At 39.8% G+C, this 13947-nt stretch overlaps 1 protein-coding gene across 3 annotated transcripts in view; it reads left to right on the top strand.

Moving 5' to 3' along the window:
* The window catches only part of Cytip (cytohesin 1 interacting protein), a 64058-nt gene extending 62098 nt beyond the window's left edge, over positions 1-1960 (top strand). For all 3 annotated transcript variants that reach the window (XM_075985173.1, XM_075985175.1, XM_075985172.1), the window contains one exon: positions 479-1960. In XM_075985173.1, the coding sequence (XP_075841288.1) occupies positions 479-948 (470 nt within the window). In that variant the 3' untranslated portion in view covers positions 949-1960. The remainder of the gene's footprint in view (positions 1-478) is intronic.
* Positions 1961-13947: the final 11987 nt, after the last annotated feature.

Below are 13947 nucleotides of genomic sequence, written 5' to 3' on the forward strand. Positions count from 1 at the left end.
GGAGGTTTCAGTCCATAAGGCTTGGGCACATCATGTGCCATCATAAAAGAAGCACTTAGTAGAATAAAAAAAGCTTTGTTGGCAATTGGAGCATGAGAAAAAAAATCGGACCAGGACACAGAAGCTGTAATCAAGACCACGTCTCCAGTGACCTAAACCCTCTCAGGAGGCTGCATCTTTTAATGTTTTCATCATCTCCCAATATCATCACTACATGAATCTCTTGGAGTATATTCCACATCCAAGCTATGGACATGAAATATCTTGCTTTAATTTATTCTAGGTTCTAATGTCCTTGACCCTTTCCTTAGGAGCTAGGTCAGTGACGCTAGTTTGGAAAACTAACCATATTTGTGCAGTTGAAAACTCAGACCAAAGTGTTTCTCCTTCTTCTCTTGCTTCTTCAAAGTTGGGTGTGCTTTCTTGGGGGAACTGGTGGTCTTATCCATCCCACAATAGACTCTTCTCTGTATCGTAGGAGATGTGGCTGACTCCCAAAACTTGGGAAACATGGACCTGGATGAGTTGTCCTTGTTTGGAAACCTGCTGGGGCCAGGCCCAGCTCCCCTGGACCAAAACCGACTGCCCAGTGAGAGCAGCAGCTGTAAGAGCCGTTTGAGCTCCCTGACCATGGACAGTGAGGATGGCTACCGGACAAGTGTGTCTGAGGACTCCAGCCGCGGAGCCTTCAGCCGGCAAACCAGCACAGATGACGAGTGCTTTCTCTCTAAGGACGGAGATGACATTCTGAGGAATGCTTCTTCCAGGAGAAACCGAAGCATCAGTATCACCAGCAGTGGCTCCTTATCCCCGTTGTGGGAAGGCAATTACTCAAGCATGTTTGGGACCCTGCCCCGGAAAAGCAGACGGGGAAGTGTCCGGAAGCAAATTTTGAAATTCATTCCTGGCCTTCATCGTGCAGTGGAAGAGGAAGAGAGTCGCTTCTGATGGGTGTGGCGGAGACCCTTTGAATCGGCTGGGCTCACAGTTCTCTCTCTACTTGCCTAGATGAGCTCCACCTGGCTTGGTGGGGCAATACAGCCTGACTGCCAAGTTCACATCCCAATTCACAGCAGCATCGACCTTCATGTTCTTACATTATTATTTTTGGGTCTTATATCATTTTTATTTCATCCAGTACAGCTCAAGTTCTAAGCAGACATCAGGGGGGAAAAGCAATAGATTAGATAACATAATAAATAATATGCCTGTTCATTCTAATGCTGGCCACAAAAGTACAAAAGTATTTATTTTACTATGATTGTAAAAAAAAAAAACAGAGAACTCTTTGGAGTCAAGAGTGAACACGGAGAGACAGGGTATAATTATTGGGTTGCCTTCCACTGGTTAATTTGGTAGACTACAAAACTTTTTGTTTGCTTAATTTCCTCAGTAGCCTCTGGGGGCAGCCTTTGCAAGAGAGAATTGAAGTTTTTCAAACTATTAAATAAACAAAAATAACTATCAGCGTCGCCTTACTTTGACAGTAGCAGGAGGAAGGAGGTTAGCGTTGGAGGTGAAGAGCTGAGCTCCCGAAGAAGCATGGAATGGGGTACTGAGGTGGGGCGCTTGGGACTGTCACCCTGCTTTTTTTGTAATGATCTCTAAATAAGAGGAATGAAAATTTTTTTGGACATTTCAATTTTTTTTCTACCTAAACATGGATGCCAAATCTAGAAATCTCAGGATCCTGCAGCTCTGTGATTATATTTTGCTATAAATGTCTAAACTTCTAAAAAGGAGAATGGGAAAAGAACTTGTCTTTCTTGCTCCTCCTAAGTAGACATTCTGCGTAGGTGCTGCCTCAGTCCTTGCTTCCCTGTATTATATCCTCACCTTTCCATCATTTTATATTTTATTTCAACATCCATTAAAGGCTTTGTTCTTTGGTACAGTTGTTTATTACCTATATGTTAAAGTAAACAGTACGAACCATGTGCTAAACACACGTTTATTATAAGCCCTGTGTGTGTGTGTTTTCAATAGAACTGCTACATTTAAGTGATATTTCAAGTTAATCCACAGAAAGTGCTTTTGAGAAAAAGGTGAGATAGGGAAGTTTATAGCATAATAAGTAATAAATTAATAAAAGATATCTAGGTGGGATATTTTGTCTGTAAATTCTTTGAACTAAGGCACACCCGCTAGAGGCTCTCTGTGGCATATTTTCGGTCACACCAGCAGTTCTGCCTCCCAAAATGTAGTATCAGGTAGTCTAAAAACACCTTGTATGTGATCCTGGAACAATGGAGACAAGATACAAAAAGTAAATCAGGTGTGTAGCAGCTCTGGTCTATTGCCTTGTCAGCATCCTGGCTGAAACTGTTAACCATTTCTCCTTGGATCTAGCCAGTGCTCTTGGCATCTTTGGATTTCCTACACCTTTGCTGGTTCCGCTGTAGTTATGTTAAAACACCTAGGCCTTTCTTACCCTGGATGTGTATGATACAAGGAATTAGAGAATCAGAAACTCAACTCTCACCAAAAATTAACTGTGGCTCTTGGGCTGGCTCACATGAAGCTTAAAGACTCGAACAAACGTAAGAGTAAGCAAAGAGAATGAAGCTTTATTGAGGTAAGCTGGGGAAAATGGGAAATTAAAGGAGAAACTCTTGAAAGTGAGAGGGGGTAGAAAAGCCTTTTTCTAAGAGGGGAAAGGCCATGGAAATGCCTTGTGTAGAAGTTTTTACTTTTTTTATTTTTATTTGCAGAATTGACAGCAGAAACTTGACAAGCACTGAGATAATTTCTGTTGAGATTGGTCAGCTTTCTAGGTCATCGTGGGCCAAGCTAACGGAGGGATAGCACTGCACATGTCCTTCTTCCTAACCCTAAAATGATCAAGCCCTGCTTGTTTGCTGCTGCCTCCATCAGGGTAATAAATAGAAGCCCAGCTTTGTTCATCTCTGACTTTGTTAGCTACTGGACTTGATCTCTGTCTGCTAGTCGATAGTTCTCTAGGAGTTGATATTGTAGGTGTGTGGTCTCTTTGTTCTCACACTTCTATGACCCAGCTCACATTTTTTGTCATGGCTGAGGCCTAACTCAATCACAGCTACCAGGGTGTGGTTGTAGTTGTCCTTTTTTAGATTCCATTTTAGCTCTTTGGTTATGGGGTTGTCTCCTTTCTGAACTAGATGGAAGCTTCTTGTTAGAATATATCCTTACCCACAATTTAGTCTGTCACGGGTGAATTAGAAGCAAAACTATACAAAAGGGCAACTGTGCCTTGTGTGGGCTCCTCTAATGACGCAACCTGCATGGGATTGACCTGATTTGGGAACAGGAAATGAAGAAATGACTGACACATTTAGAGAAAAGCTGGGTGGAGTAGGCCATAAGCTAGGATGGAGATGCACCAGTATCCAGGAAGTTTAGCATATTTCTTACACAGCTGAATAAGGAGATGAGTTTATGATATATAGCCAAAGAAGGTCACAGGTTAGCTAACCTTGGTAAGATGTTTCTACAGGGGAGCAGTCTAGGGCTTGAGCTGTGACTGGAATGTTCACGCACAGTCAACATCTGTATTCAGACCAGGGGCAGGCCTTGACATTCTTGTGGGACTGAGACACTGGAGTCTTTTGACATGACTGCACTAATATCAACAATATAAAGTCACTCTAGACTTATCCACCCGCCAGGACACTGGCCATCTGGACTGCCAGTAGTGACATTGCTACCTTGAGCCTGCCCTTTTTTTCTTATCTAGTCATCATGGTTTACCCATACTCAGCTGCAAGCTCTCTTCTTCATCTTCCTTGGTACTTTTGACTTAATTGTTTTAACTCCAACCTTCATTTTTAACCCCAGTATCTGTCTGACCTTCACCTTTGTGATCACCAAGGAATCTTCTCCATGAGTTCCCTTTCTCGTACTACCCACAGTGAGATGGCTCCTGCCACAGTTCTATTCAGTTCTCATGATAATACTTTTAATTCATCTGGCAGAAAATATTAAAATATAAATTATAGACTCAGCACTGAAAAATCATCTTTGTCTCTGGCAAGTAAGAAACCAAACATGCAGAGTGATCCTTTCTTTAGCTTTCATTAGCAAGTTCTCAACTATAGGTACCTACCAACTATAGTACCTACATTCTTAGCACTATTACATTAATGTTTCCTTAAGAGCTTGTAAACCAGCTACCATCCAACTAGTACAGCATTTTTCTCATCTTCTAGGATTATCATTAAGCCCATATCATAAAGATCAGTTTACATGAACACAGCATCTTAATTTTACTTCATGAATTATGGGGACGAGACATGCATTTATATGGGTCAAGATGACTTAACATAATCTCTGTGTGAGAGCCCATGTCAGAGCTACTTCAGATCATCTCAGAGAGTAGATCATAGGTCATCTTTGTCTCTTGTGATTTCAATGCAGAAGTGCAACCCTCTGTTAGTAAATGTCAAATGCAAAGTGGGGACAGGGACGGGGCAGGGCAAGTATCAAGTTCATCTGTACTGAGATGAATTAGCATCAAGAGGTAGATCTGTGCTCTTGGGCTTTGTGGGGAGGAAGCAAAGCTGGCTAACCAAGACACAAGAAGGGAGGCTGTTGGTGTTCAAAAGTGGTTTCATTGAAATGGGGGGGGGTTAGTTTCACGCTATGTTTTAGTCTACATCTGGTCTGAGTAGGACATTAGAAGAAACTTCTGTGGCACTGTGACTCACTTGTGTGTAATTTATGTGGAAAATAATTTAAAATCTGTTTTCTCTTTTTTTAACTCCGAAGTTGTCAAGTATGTAATTTGGTGCATCACATTGACAATTTGTCACGAAAATACTGTTTTCTAGAATGGTGTCTGATAAACCAATTCTGAGTCAAGCAAATTCTGAACAGCATAATCATGTAGCTAAAAGAATATTGTATCAAGCAAGTAGGAAGTGATTTTTAAAAGATTTTGTTATTTTATGTGCATGAGTGTTGTACTTTCACCCATGTAGGTGTCTGGGGGGGATCAGAACGCTTCAGATTCCTTTGGAACTAGAATTGTGAGTGGTTGTTAGCATCCACGTAGTCGCGGGGAACTGAAGCTGGACCTCTGCAAGACCAGCTAGTCCTCTTAACTACTGAGCAATCTCTCCAGTCCCAGGAAATGCAATATTTTGAAATAATAAACTTGAACTCATAACACTCCACTTTCAACACCTTTAGATCTTAGGTGCAAGACATAAATGATAACTGAAATATCAGTTTGAGCCAAAGAAACAAAACTTGGATGTAATTTCTATGCACTCATTATGAAGCATATTTATGCATGCAAACAAAGAAGAGTAACTAATATATAACTAGGCCGAACCCCTCAGGTCACAAACACTGTTGCTTGTTGTCTACTTTCATACAGAATTATGGACTACAAACTGAAAGTGTTTATTTTTAGAAATAAAGAATGCTACTCTTGGATATGAGCATTTTTTTTCTCCCTCCCCTTCCTTTACTATTAGAAGTGAAAAGTGTGTTTTAAAGGAAGATTTCAAAATCTCTGAGTGACTACTTGAGATTTTAAGATGCCATTTGTAGTCCTCTGGATGAAATTGACCCCATAGGCTATTATATTTCAATGCTTGGTTCCCAGTTGGTGGAACTGTTCAGGAAGGACTAGGGAATGTGGCCTTGTTGAGGAGGTATGTCACGAGGAGTGGGATTTGAGGTTTCCAAAGATTCCATCTTATCCTGGTGTCTCTCTGTCCCATGGTTTTATGTCAAGATGTGAGTTATTAGCTACTGGTCCATAGCCAGGCCAACCTGTCTGCTGCCATACTCCTTGCCATGCTGGTCATAGTCTCTAACTCTTTGAAACCATAAGCTCCCAAATAAATGCTTTCTTTTATAAGTTACCTTGTCTGTGATGTTTTATCACAGCAATAGAAAAGTAACCAAGACAACAATACAAGGCACCACAGTGCTAGGTGTATAGATTGGGGGAAAGCTGTTTTCTAGCGTGTACAAGGCTCTGTGCTCTATACCATTACTACAAATAACCAAATCAGGCCAAATATTACCTACTTTTTTGTGAGAGTTTACAGCCATTACTTTTCCATCATGACTCAAAAAATTATTACACTTTTAGAGACCCATGTTTGGATCTGCTTAGAGATCAAAGACATACTTTAGTAATCTGCTTAGCATCTCAGAGACCTACTTTAGTAAAGAGAATGGGCAGGTTTGAGTTCTCACCTAGAGTCTAGACTGAGAATTCACTTTCAAGCTCCTGCTTATTGTCAGAGTGTTGTCCTTCTGGGCATATGATTCTAGTCATCTTATTTCTTTAAAGCCATCAATGGAAAGGAAGGGAGAGGCCACGAGCAAGGCAGAATCTTAAGTAATTCAGTTTAGTCATGGGTGATTGACCATAATCTGTGTTGTGTAATATAACTACTGAAATGTCTTCCAATGCTCTTTGCCATTTGATGTAACATTGGAGTGACATTCTGAGATTTGTGCTGGATGTCAGAATATAATCACGGAGTCCCATCCTACCAATGTGTGTGTGTGCATACTGCTAGAAGGAAGACATTGGCTTCATTTTGTAGAACAAGAATACTTTTATTGACATATTTTAAAGATTATTTTTACTTATGTATATATGAGTTTATGTCACTTGTGTAGGCATACACAGAAACCAGAATAAGGTGTCATATACCTTGGAACTGAAGTTATAAACATTTTGAACAACCTGATGTGGGTACTAGGAATTGAACTCCTAGAAAAGCAAGAAGTGCTCCTAACCATTGAGCCAACTCTTCAGGCACTAGAAGCATTTCAAAAATGTAAAACACAAGATTGACTGAACCTGACAATAGTCATAACAAAAAATAAGAGGAAATTACCTCAATGTAATTAAGGCCATACATCTGTGAACAATTCATAGCTGATATCATACTCAGTATAAAAATAATCAGACTCAGGTGACTAACTGCTGTGCCAACCAACAAGGTCAACTAACAAAACTGGAGTCAGAAACCATGCTAACTGGGTGGGCAACACACGAACCACACATGATCACCTTCTAGTTGGGCTAGTGGGACATGCATAGAACATGAGGATCCTTCCCTGGCTCAGACCATGACAACCAGAGAATGAGCCAATCTCAATAGATATTACCTCAGCATTTGTCACCTTTTTTTTTTTTTTTTTTGCCATGGCCCTGTAAAAATCCCTAGATAAAGGAGAGGAATCCCGTGGATTTTTTTACCTACTTGGAAGGCACTCTAGGAAGTTCCTTTCACGCAATTTCTCACTTTTCTGTAATTTTTCTTGATAATGTTTATTTCTGCTTTGCATACTACCTCAAGAGCCCTTGTCTTTAATTTTTATTGACTTGAGACAGTGAGTTGTCACAGACTGACCTTTGGTGACAACCTGATGAGTGTACAGCACCTTAGGACCGTGGTTCAGACACAATTAGGCAGAGTGAGCTCTTGCCATACACAGAAAAAAACCCATAGCCAGCCAACCAACCAAAAAAATCCTACCTCAGCACAAAATTAATATAAATTGGTTGTGTTTCTAATAACCAATAATATATTATGTGAAGAGGAAATTACTTTAAGAAACAAATCCTGCTTATAAGACCATAAAAAGAAAAACCTAAAAACAAAAATTAAAAATGCAAGATAGGTATTGACAATGCAAAATAGGCATGTATAAACCAAGAAAAAAAATTAAATAAGATCCAAAGAAAAAAATCATGTTGCATTTAATGGAAGGCAATTTAAAGATATTAAAATGTTCATAATTCCAAAGAAGTTTACAGAGTCTATGAAAAAGCCATTAATGTCTCAAAGATATTTTTCTTTCTTTTTTCCTTTTATTGAAACCAGATTCTTTTCTCATTCAATGTATCCCTATTACAGTTCCCTCTCTACTTCTCCCAGTTTTTCCCCACATCCACTCTGTATTCACTCCCTTTCTGTCCCTCACTAGAAAGAACGGGCTTCTAAAACATAGCAACCAAACATGACAAAATAAAATATAATAAGATAAAGCAAAAATGATCACATTGAGGCTGGACAAAGGCAACCCAACAGACGGAAAAGAGCCCTTCAAACAGGCACAAGAATCAGAGTACCACTTATTCACGTAAGTCACATATTTTTATGGAAGTCCCATAAAAATACTAGGCTGAAATTTTAATATATATGCAGAGGATCTGATCCGGATGAATGGAGGCCTGTGCTTGCTGCCTCGGTCTCTTCCAGTTCATATGACACTTGCTCAGTTGTATCAGAGGGTCTTTTTCTCCTGGTGTCCTCCATCTTCTCTGATTCTTACACTCTTTCCACCTCCTTCTCTGCTAGGTTCCCTGGGTTCTGAGGAGAGGTGCTGTGAGACAATGGCCTTTTATCCTGTCCCTTGTATTATTTTTAATAAAATGCTGATTGGCCAGTAGCTATGCAGGAAGTAGAGGCGGGACAATGAGAATTCTGGGAAGAGGGAAACACAGTCTACAATCGTGACCCAACCACAGAGGAAGCAAGACGTGATTGCCTTGCCGAGAAAGGTACCAAGTCACATGGCTAACAGTGACAAAAAATATGGGCTAATATAAGCTATAAGAATTAATTAATAAGAAGAGCCTGAAATATTGCACCAATCAGTTTATAATTAATGTAGACCTCTGAGTGATTTCCTTGGGACTTAATGGCTGCAGGAACCGGGCAGGACAGAAAACTCAGTCAACAGAGAAGAAATTGATGGAGATATCCAGTGTACAGCTCTGTGTTACAAGGACTCTCTCTTCATAATGTCTGACTGTCAGTCTCTGCATCTATTTCTGCCTTCTGCCAGAGGAAACCTCTCTGAAGATGAGTGAACAGGCACTGATCTCTGAGCATAAATGAATATCATTAAGAGTCATTTTATTGATAAATTTTTGAAATTATTTTTTAACCAGTAGTGTTTGGTCTCTGGACTATCTAGTCTTTGGTTCTTTATCACCCACTGAGTGCTGGGTATGGGTTCCATGTCCTGTAGTGGGCCTTAATCAGACATTGATTGGATACTCCCCCAAGTTCTGGGTCACCATTGTCCTGGCATATCTTGCAGGCAGGGCAGATTATTGGTGAAAGTTTGGTGGCTGGGTTGTTATTTATCTTTCTCTTTTGTTAACCTGCAGAGTACTTTTTCACACCAAGAACACTAGAAAGTAGGAGTGAAGGTTCCATGTAGGCAACCAGCTCCATGTTCAGTGAATTCTTGTTGGAATTGTCCTCAGCTATGACAATTCTGCTGTTAGTTTGTGGCGAGCAACTATTGCCTTAGCAACAGCCTGGGTTACTTGAGGGTTTCCATGGGACCCCCTACACCAATAATTTAATTGACTGTAACCCAGTCTTGGTACAGAATACCTTATTTGGTGACAAAAGATAGCCCATTGGGCTCCTTCTCCCCCATCATTAGCAGATCTCATTTGGGTCACCATCTATTTTAGGGGGTTTCTACTGCATGAGGTTTCCATATCTTCTCTCAAATGCCCCTCAATTCCAGCTGTCTCTCCCTGAATTACATCCCTCAACCTTATCTCCTCTTTCTGTCCCCACTCTATCCTCCAATACCAGTCCCTATCTGAACCCAGTCCATCCATATAATCTACTCTATATCCTCCTTCCAGGGAGGTCCATGTTTCTCCACTTGCCCCTTTCTCTATACCTAAGCTCTCTGGGTCTACTGATTATTAAGTTGGCTATCATTTATTTAATGGTCAATATCCACATATTAATACTACATACCATATTTATATTTATGAATTTGTATTATTTACTCAGAATGATTTTTTCTAATTCCATCCATTTGCCACAAATTTCATGATGTCTTCTTTTTTTTAAAGAGAGATAAGCAATATTCAGCTGTAAAAATATACCAGTTTTATAAATCTGCTCTTGTGTTGAGGGACATATAGGTTGTTTCCAGTTTCTGGCTATTGTGAATGAAGCCACTGTGACCATAATTGAGCAAGTGTCCTTGTGATAGGATGGAGCATACTTTGGGTATATGTCCTAGATTTTGAGATAGCTTAATTTCCTTTTTTTTTGAGGAACCCCCATACTGATTTCCATCATGTCTGCACAAGTTTGCATTTCCACCACTTGTGTTATTGATCTTAGCTAATCTAATAGGTGGAAAATAGAATCTTAAGTTTTGATTCATATTTCACTGATGGCTAAGGATGTTGAACATTCTTTAAGCATTCCTTAGCCATTTGGGTTACTTTCATAGAGAATTTGCTGCTTATATTTGTACCCCATTTTAAAATTGGATTCTTAAGTTTTGTGATATTCAGTTTGAGTTCCATTTGCATTTTGGATACTAGTTTTCTATCAGATGTGGAGTTGCTAAATACCTTTTCCCATTCTGTAGGCTTCTGCTTTGTCCAAATGATGATGTCCTTTGCCTTACAGTAGAATTCAGTTTCATGAAGTCACATTTATTAACTGTTTATCTTAGTGCCTATACTATTGATGTTTTGTTCAGGAAGTCTTCTCCTGTGCCAATGTATTCAAGGCTAATCTCCATTTCCTCTTCCATCAGGTTCAGTATATCTGCTTTTATATTTGAGGTCTTTGATCCTCTTAGACTGAGTTTTGTGCAAGGTTTTACAAATGGATTAATTTACATTCTTATACATGCAGACCTCCAGTTAGATCAGTACCATGTGTGGAAGATGTACCAGCTAAGCAGGCCAGGAGAACAGGCGACTGGATAGAAAATATGGGACTTTTATTTAGTGGATGTCAAGTGAAACAAGCCAGGCTCACAAGGACAAATGTCACATAGTTTCTCTCATATATGCAGCTTTATGGGGACATGAATGTAGAAGAGGAAGTATGAGTTTTGGAAAAGAGGTCTCGATGGAGGGGTAAGGCCGGATAACACAGAGCAAAGGGGGCAAAAACTTAATATATCACTTTTCTCTCAGATGGAGAATCTAGATTTAAGTATGTATATTTATACACACATATTTTCGTGTAACCGGAAAAAAATGGCTGCTTTTTAGGGAAGGAAAACTAGGAGATAAGGAAGTAAAGATATATAAGAGAAAGGAGAGTAGACACAGGAAAGGATAGTGAGGAAGGTGATTAAAAGGGAGATACAGTAGTGTGTGTATGCGTGTGTGTGTGTGCACACACACATATATCATATTGAAACTCAATATTTTAGATGATAACTGAAGCATAAATTTAACAAAGCTTCTGGGTGGACCACAACTTTACTCAGACCCCAAAGATGTCACTCAGATTTTGTGCAGCTGATGCCAAAAATATGGGCAATAAAAAAGTAGTTACCGAATAGGTTATGTCATGCTATAAAGCATTCACAGAGCAAGGGAATAAAGTAAAGAGAAAACATATTTGGTGAAATTTTTTCATGAATTATATATGAGGTAAGGGGGCTAAAAACCAGGATAGACCAGAAATGCAAACTACTTAATACTAAGTAACAGATCCTGTTTCCAAAATGGGGCAAGGATTCACATAGAGATGACACAAAAGAAATCATACAAACAGCCACAGATACATGGAACATCTTCTGATAATGAGAAATATGCAAATTAACCCACCACGAAGAGTTATCTTAGACCCATTAGTTCAGCTAGTCTGGAAAATGATAGAAGATAGCAAATGTTGGCAGGATGTGGAGAAAAGGAAACAGTTCTTCCTTACCTCCTGCTGATGATGTGGAAAGTTAGTCCAGCCGTTCTGGAAATAGCATCGGGCCTCCTTGACAAACTAAAAATGGAGCTGTCTTATGACTCAATGTTATATCTTATTCATTACCTAGAGCAAGTGATGTCAGCTTACCAACAAGATGTCGGCCTCTCCTCAGTAGCTCACTACTGTGTTACACTGTCTGTGGTATGGAGGCAGTTTCTGTGTCCCTCAACAGATGGATTGATTCTTTAAAATCTCCAGGGCAGGAGGGGAAAGAACTCTCCTTGAACTGTGACATTAAATCAATAGGGGCTAGCCAACTCTCAGGATACCAACACACAGTGGAAAAGGAAGAGATGCATGGTCTTTCCTCATCTGGAAGATGGCATTTTGTAATTATTTTCTTTTAAAATATCCAGAAAGTAATTAATTGGGTTGATAGGTCTCTCAACTTTTTTTTTAAGATTTATTTATTTATTATATATTCAGTGTTCTGCCTGCATGTATGCCTGCAGGCCAGAAGAGGGCACCAAATCTCATTACAGATGGTTGTGAGCCACCATGTGGTTGCTGGGAATTGAACTCAGGACCTCTGGAAGAGCAGGCAAAGCTCTTAACCACTGAGCCACCTCTCCAGCCCCAGGTCTCTCAACTTTATTCCTTTTCCAGAGAGAGAAAATAAGACATCAATTGACCAGAACATGCATTCTCTTATTACAGAAGCTGCTTTGCCACACTGTCACTAAAAACATTGAGGTTAGTGGAAACGTTGAAATTATTTTAAAATAAAATGTATGAAGAGCATAGATGATGACGGTGGCTGAGATTCTCATCTCAATGAGCTGTCCTTGAAGAGCTGCCTTTCCTTACCACAGTGCACTGCGCTCTTAATCTGTTTACAAGCTAGACAGATCCAGGGGTTCAAACAGGATGTGGGTAAAGAGTCACACATGAAACTGACTAGCCTAGACATGAGCTCAGCTGTCTAAACTCCAGTCTTCTAGCAACCGCAGTACTGCTGTATGCCAAATGCAGATTCCTGGGCATCAAGGGCCAGAAATGCTGCTCATTTGGCCTGGGTGGCAGAAGAACCCCCCCCCCAAATATTTTTTCCAGAAGATTTAAGATATGGTCAAGGAACCATATTTTGTGACATACTACTCAAAAAACTTCAATTTATGTGCTCTGACATGGATTAAGGGTGAGAGCTATGACTAAGAAAAGAGTAGAAGAAAAATGTCAACAATACTAAAGATCCCTTTGGAAGAAAATAAACTCCTGATCATATTTGCAGATTTCCCATGCTAGTTTTGTCGTTTTCAACCCCAACGTGTAAAACTTCCCAGGTTCCCTGAAGCAGACACCCTTTGAAAGAAGCTCATCCACTTATTTCAGCGGTATCTATCTCTCTTCCCTTTGTGCTATTCCCGAGAGAAAAGAACTAACTTTTTCCCCACTCCCACACCCCTACCTTTTCTAGTACACCCCTTTTCAAAGAAGTCTGAGGACCCATGAGCATATGAAGTCTCTTAATGTCGTCACCAATTCAGCTTTCCAGTATCCCATAGTTTTTCATTGTGGAGACCTTTCATATTCTGGTTTACAGGTACTTTTGAAGCTGTTGGGAATAGGGTTGTTCCCTGATTTCTTTCATAGCTGTATATGAAAACTATTTGTTTGATATGTTGATTTTGTGTCTGGCTACAAAGTGCGTTCTGGTAAAAATCTTTAGTCCTTTAAGTGCAAAGTTATGACTTCTGCAAATATAGTTTCACTTATACTTCTTTAAAAAACATTTATTTTATGTGTGTAGATGTATTGTCTGGATGTAAATATATGCCCCACATACATGCAGAAGTTTACGAGGCCAAAATAGGGTATTGGATCCCTTAGGACTTGGATTCTAGAGAGTTTTAGGTAGTGGGAATCAAACCCAGGACTTCTGGAAAGTTTTAACCCAGGTTCTTAAACACTGAGTCTTCATCTAGCCCCTCCTTATGCCTTTTCTTTTAGTCCTGTCTCTTTCCTTTCCTTTCCTTTCCTTTCCTTTCCTTTCCTTTCCTTTCCTTTCCTTTCCTTTCCTTTCCTTTCCTTTCCTTTTCTCTCCTTTCCTTTATTTTTCAGAAACTGTAATATATAAGCAGTAACAAAACAGCAACAACAACAACAACAAAAAAACACCAACAAAACAAAGCATTGATGTGGCACATGATACCCGTCTGCTCTCTGTGCGCCACCATACAGTTCGGGAACCTGGCAAGGGGCTGGAGATTGAAACACACAA

The sequence above is a fragment of the Microtus pennsylvanicus genome, chromosome 9, assembly GCF_037038515.1.
Source record: "Microtus pennsylvanicus isolate mMicPen1 chromosome 9, mMicPen1.hap1, whole genome shotgun sequence".
NCBI lineage: Eukaryota > Metazoa > Chordata > Mammalia > Rodentia > Cricetidae > Microtus > Microtus pennsylvanicus.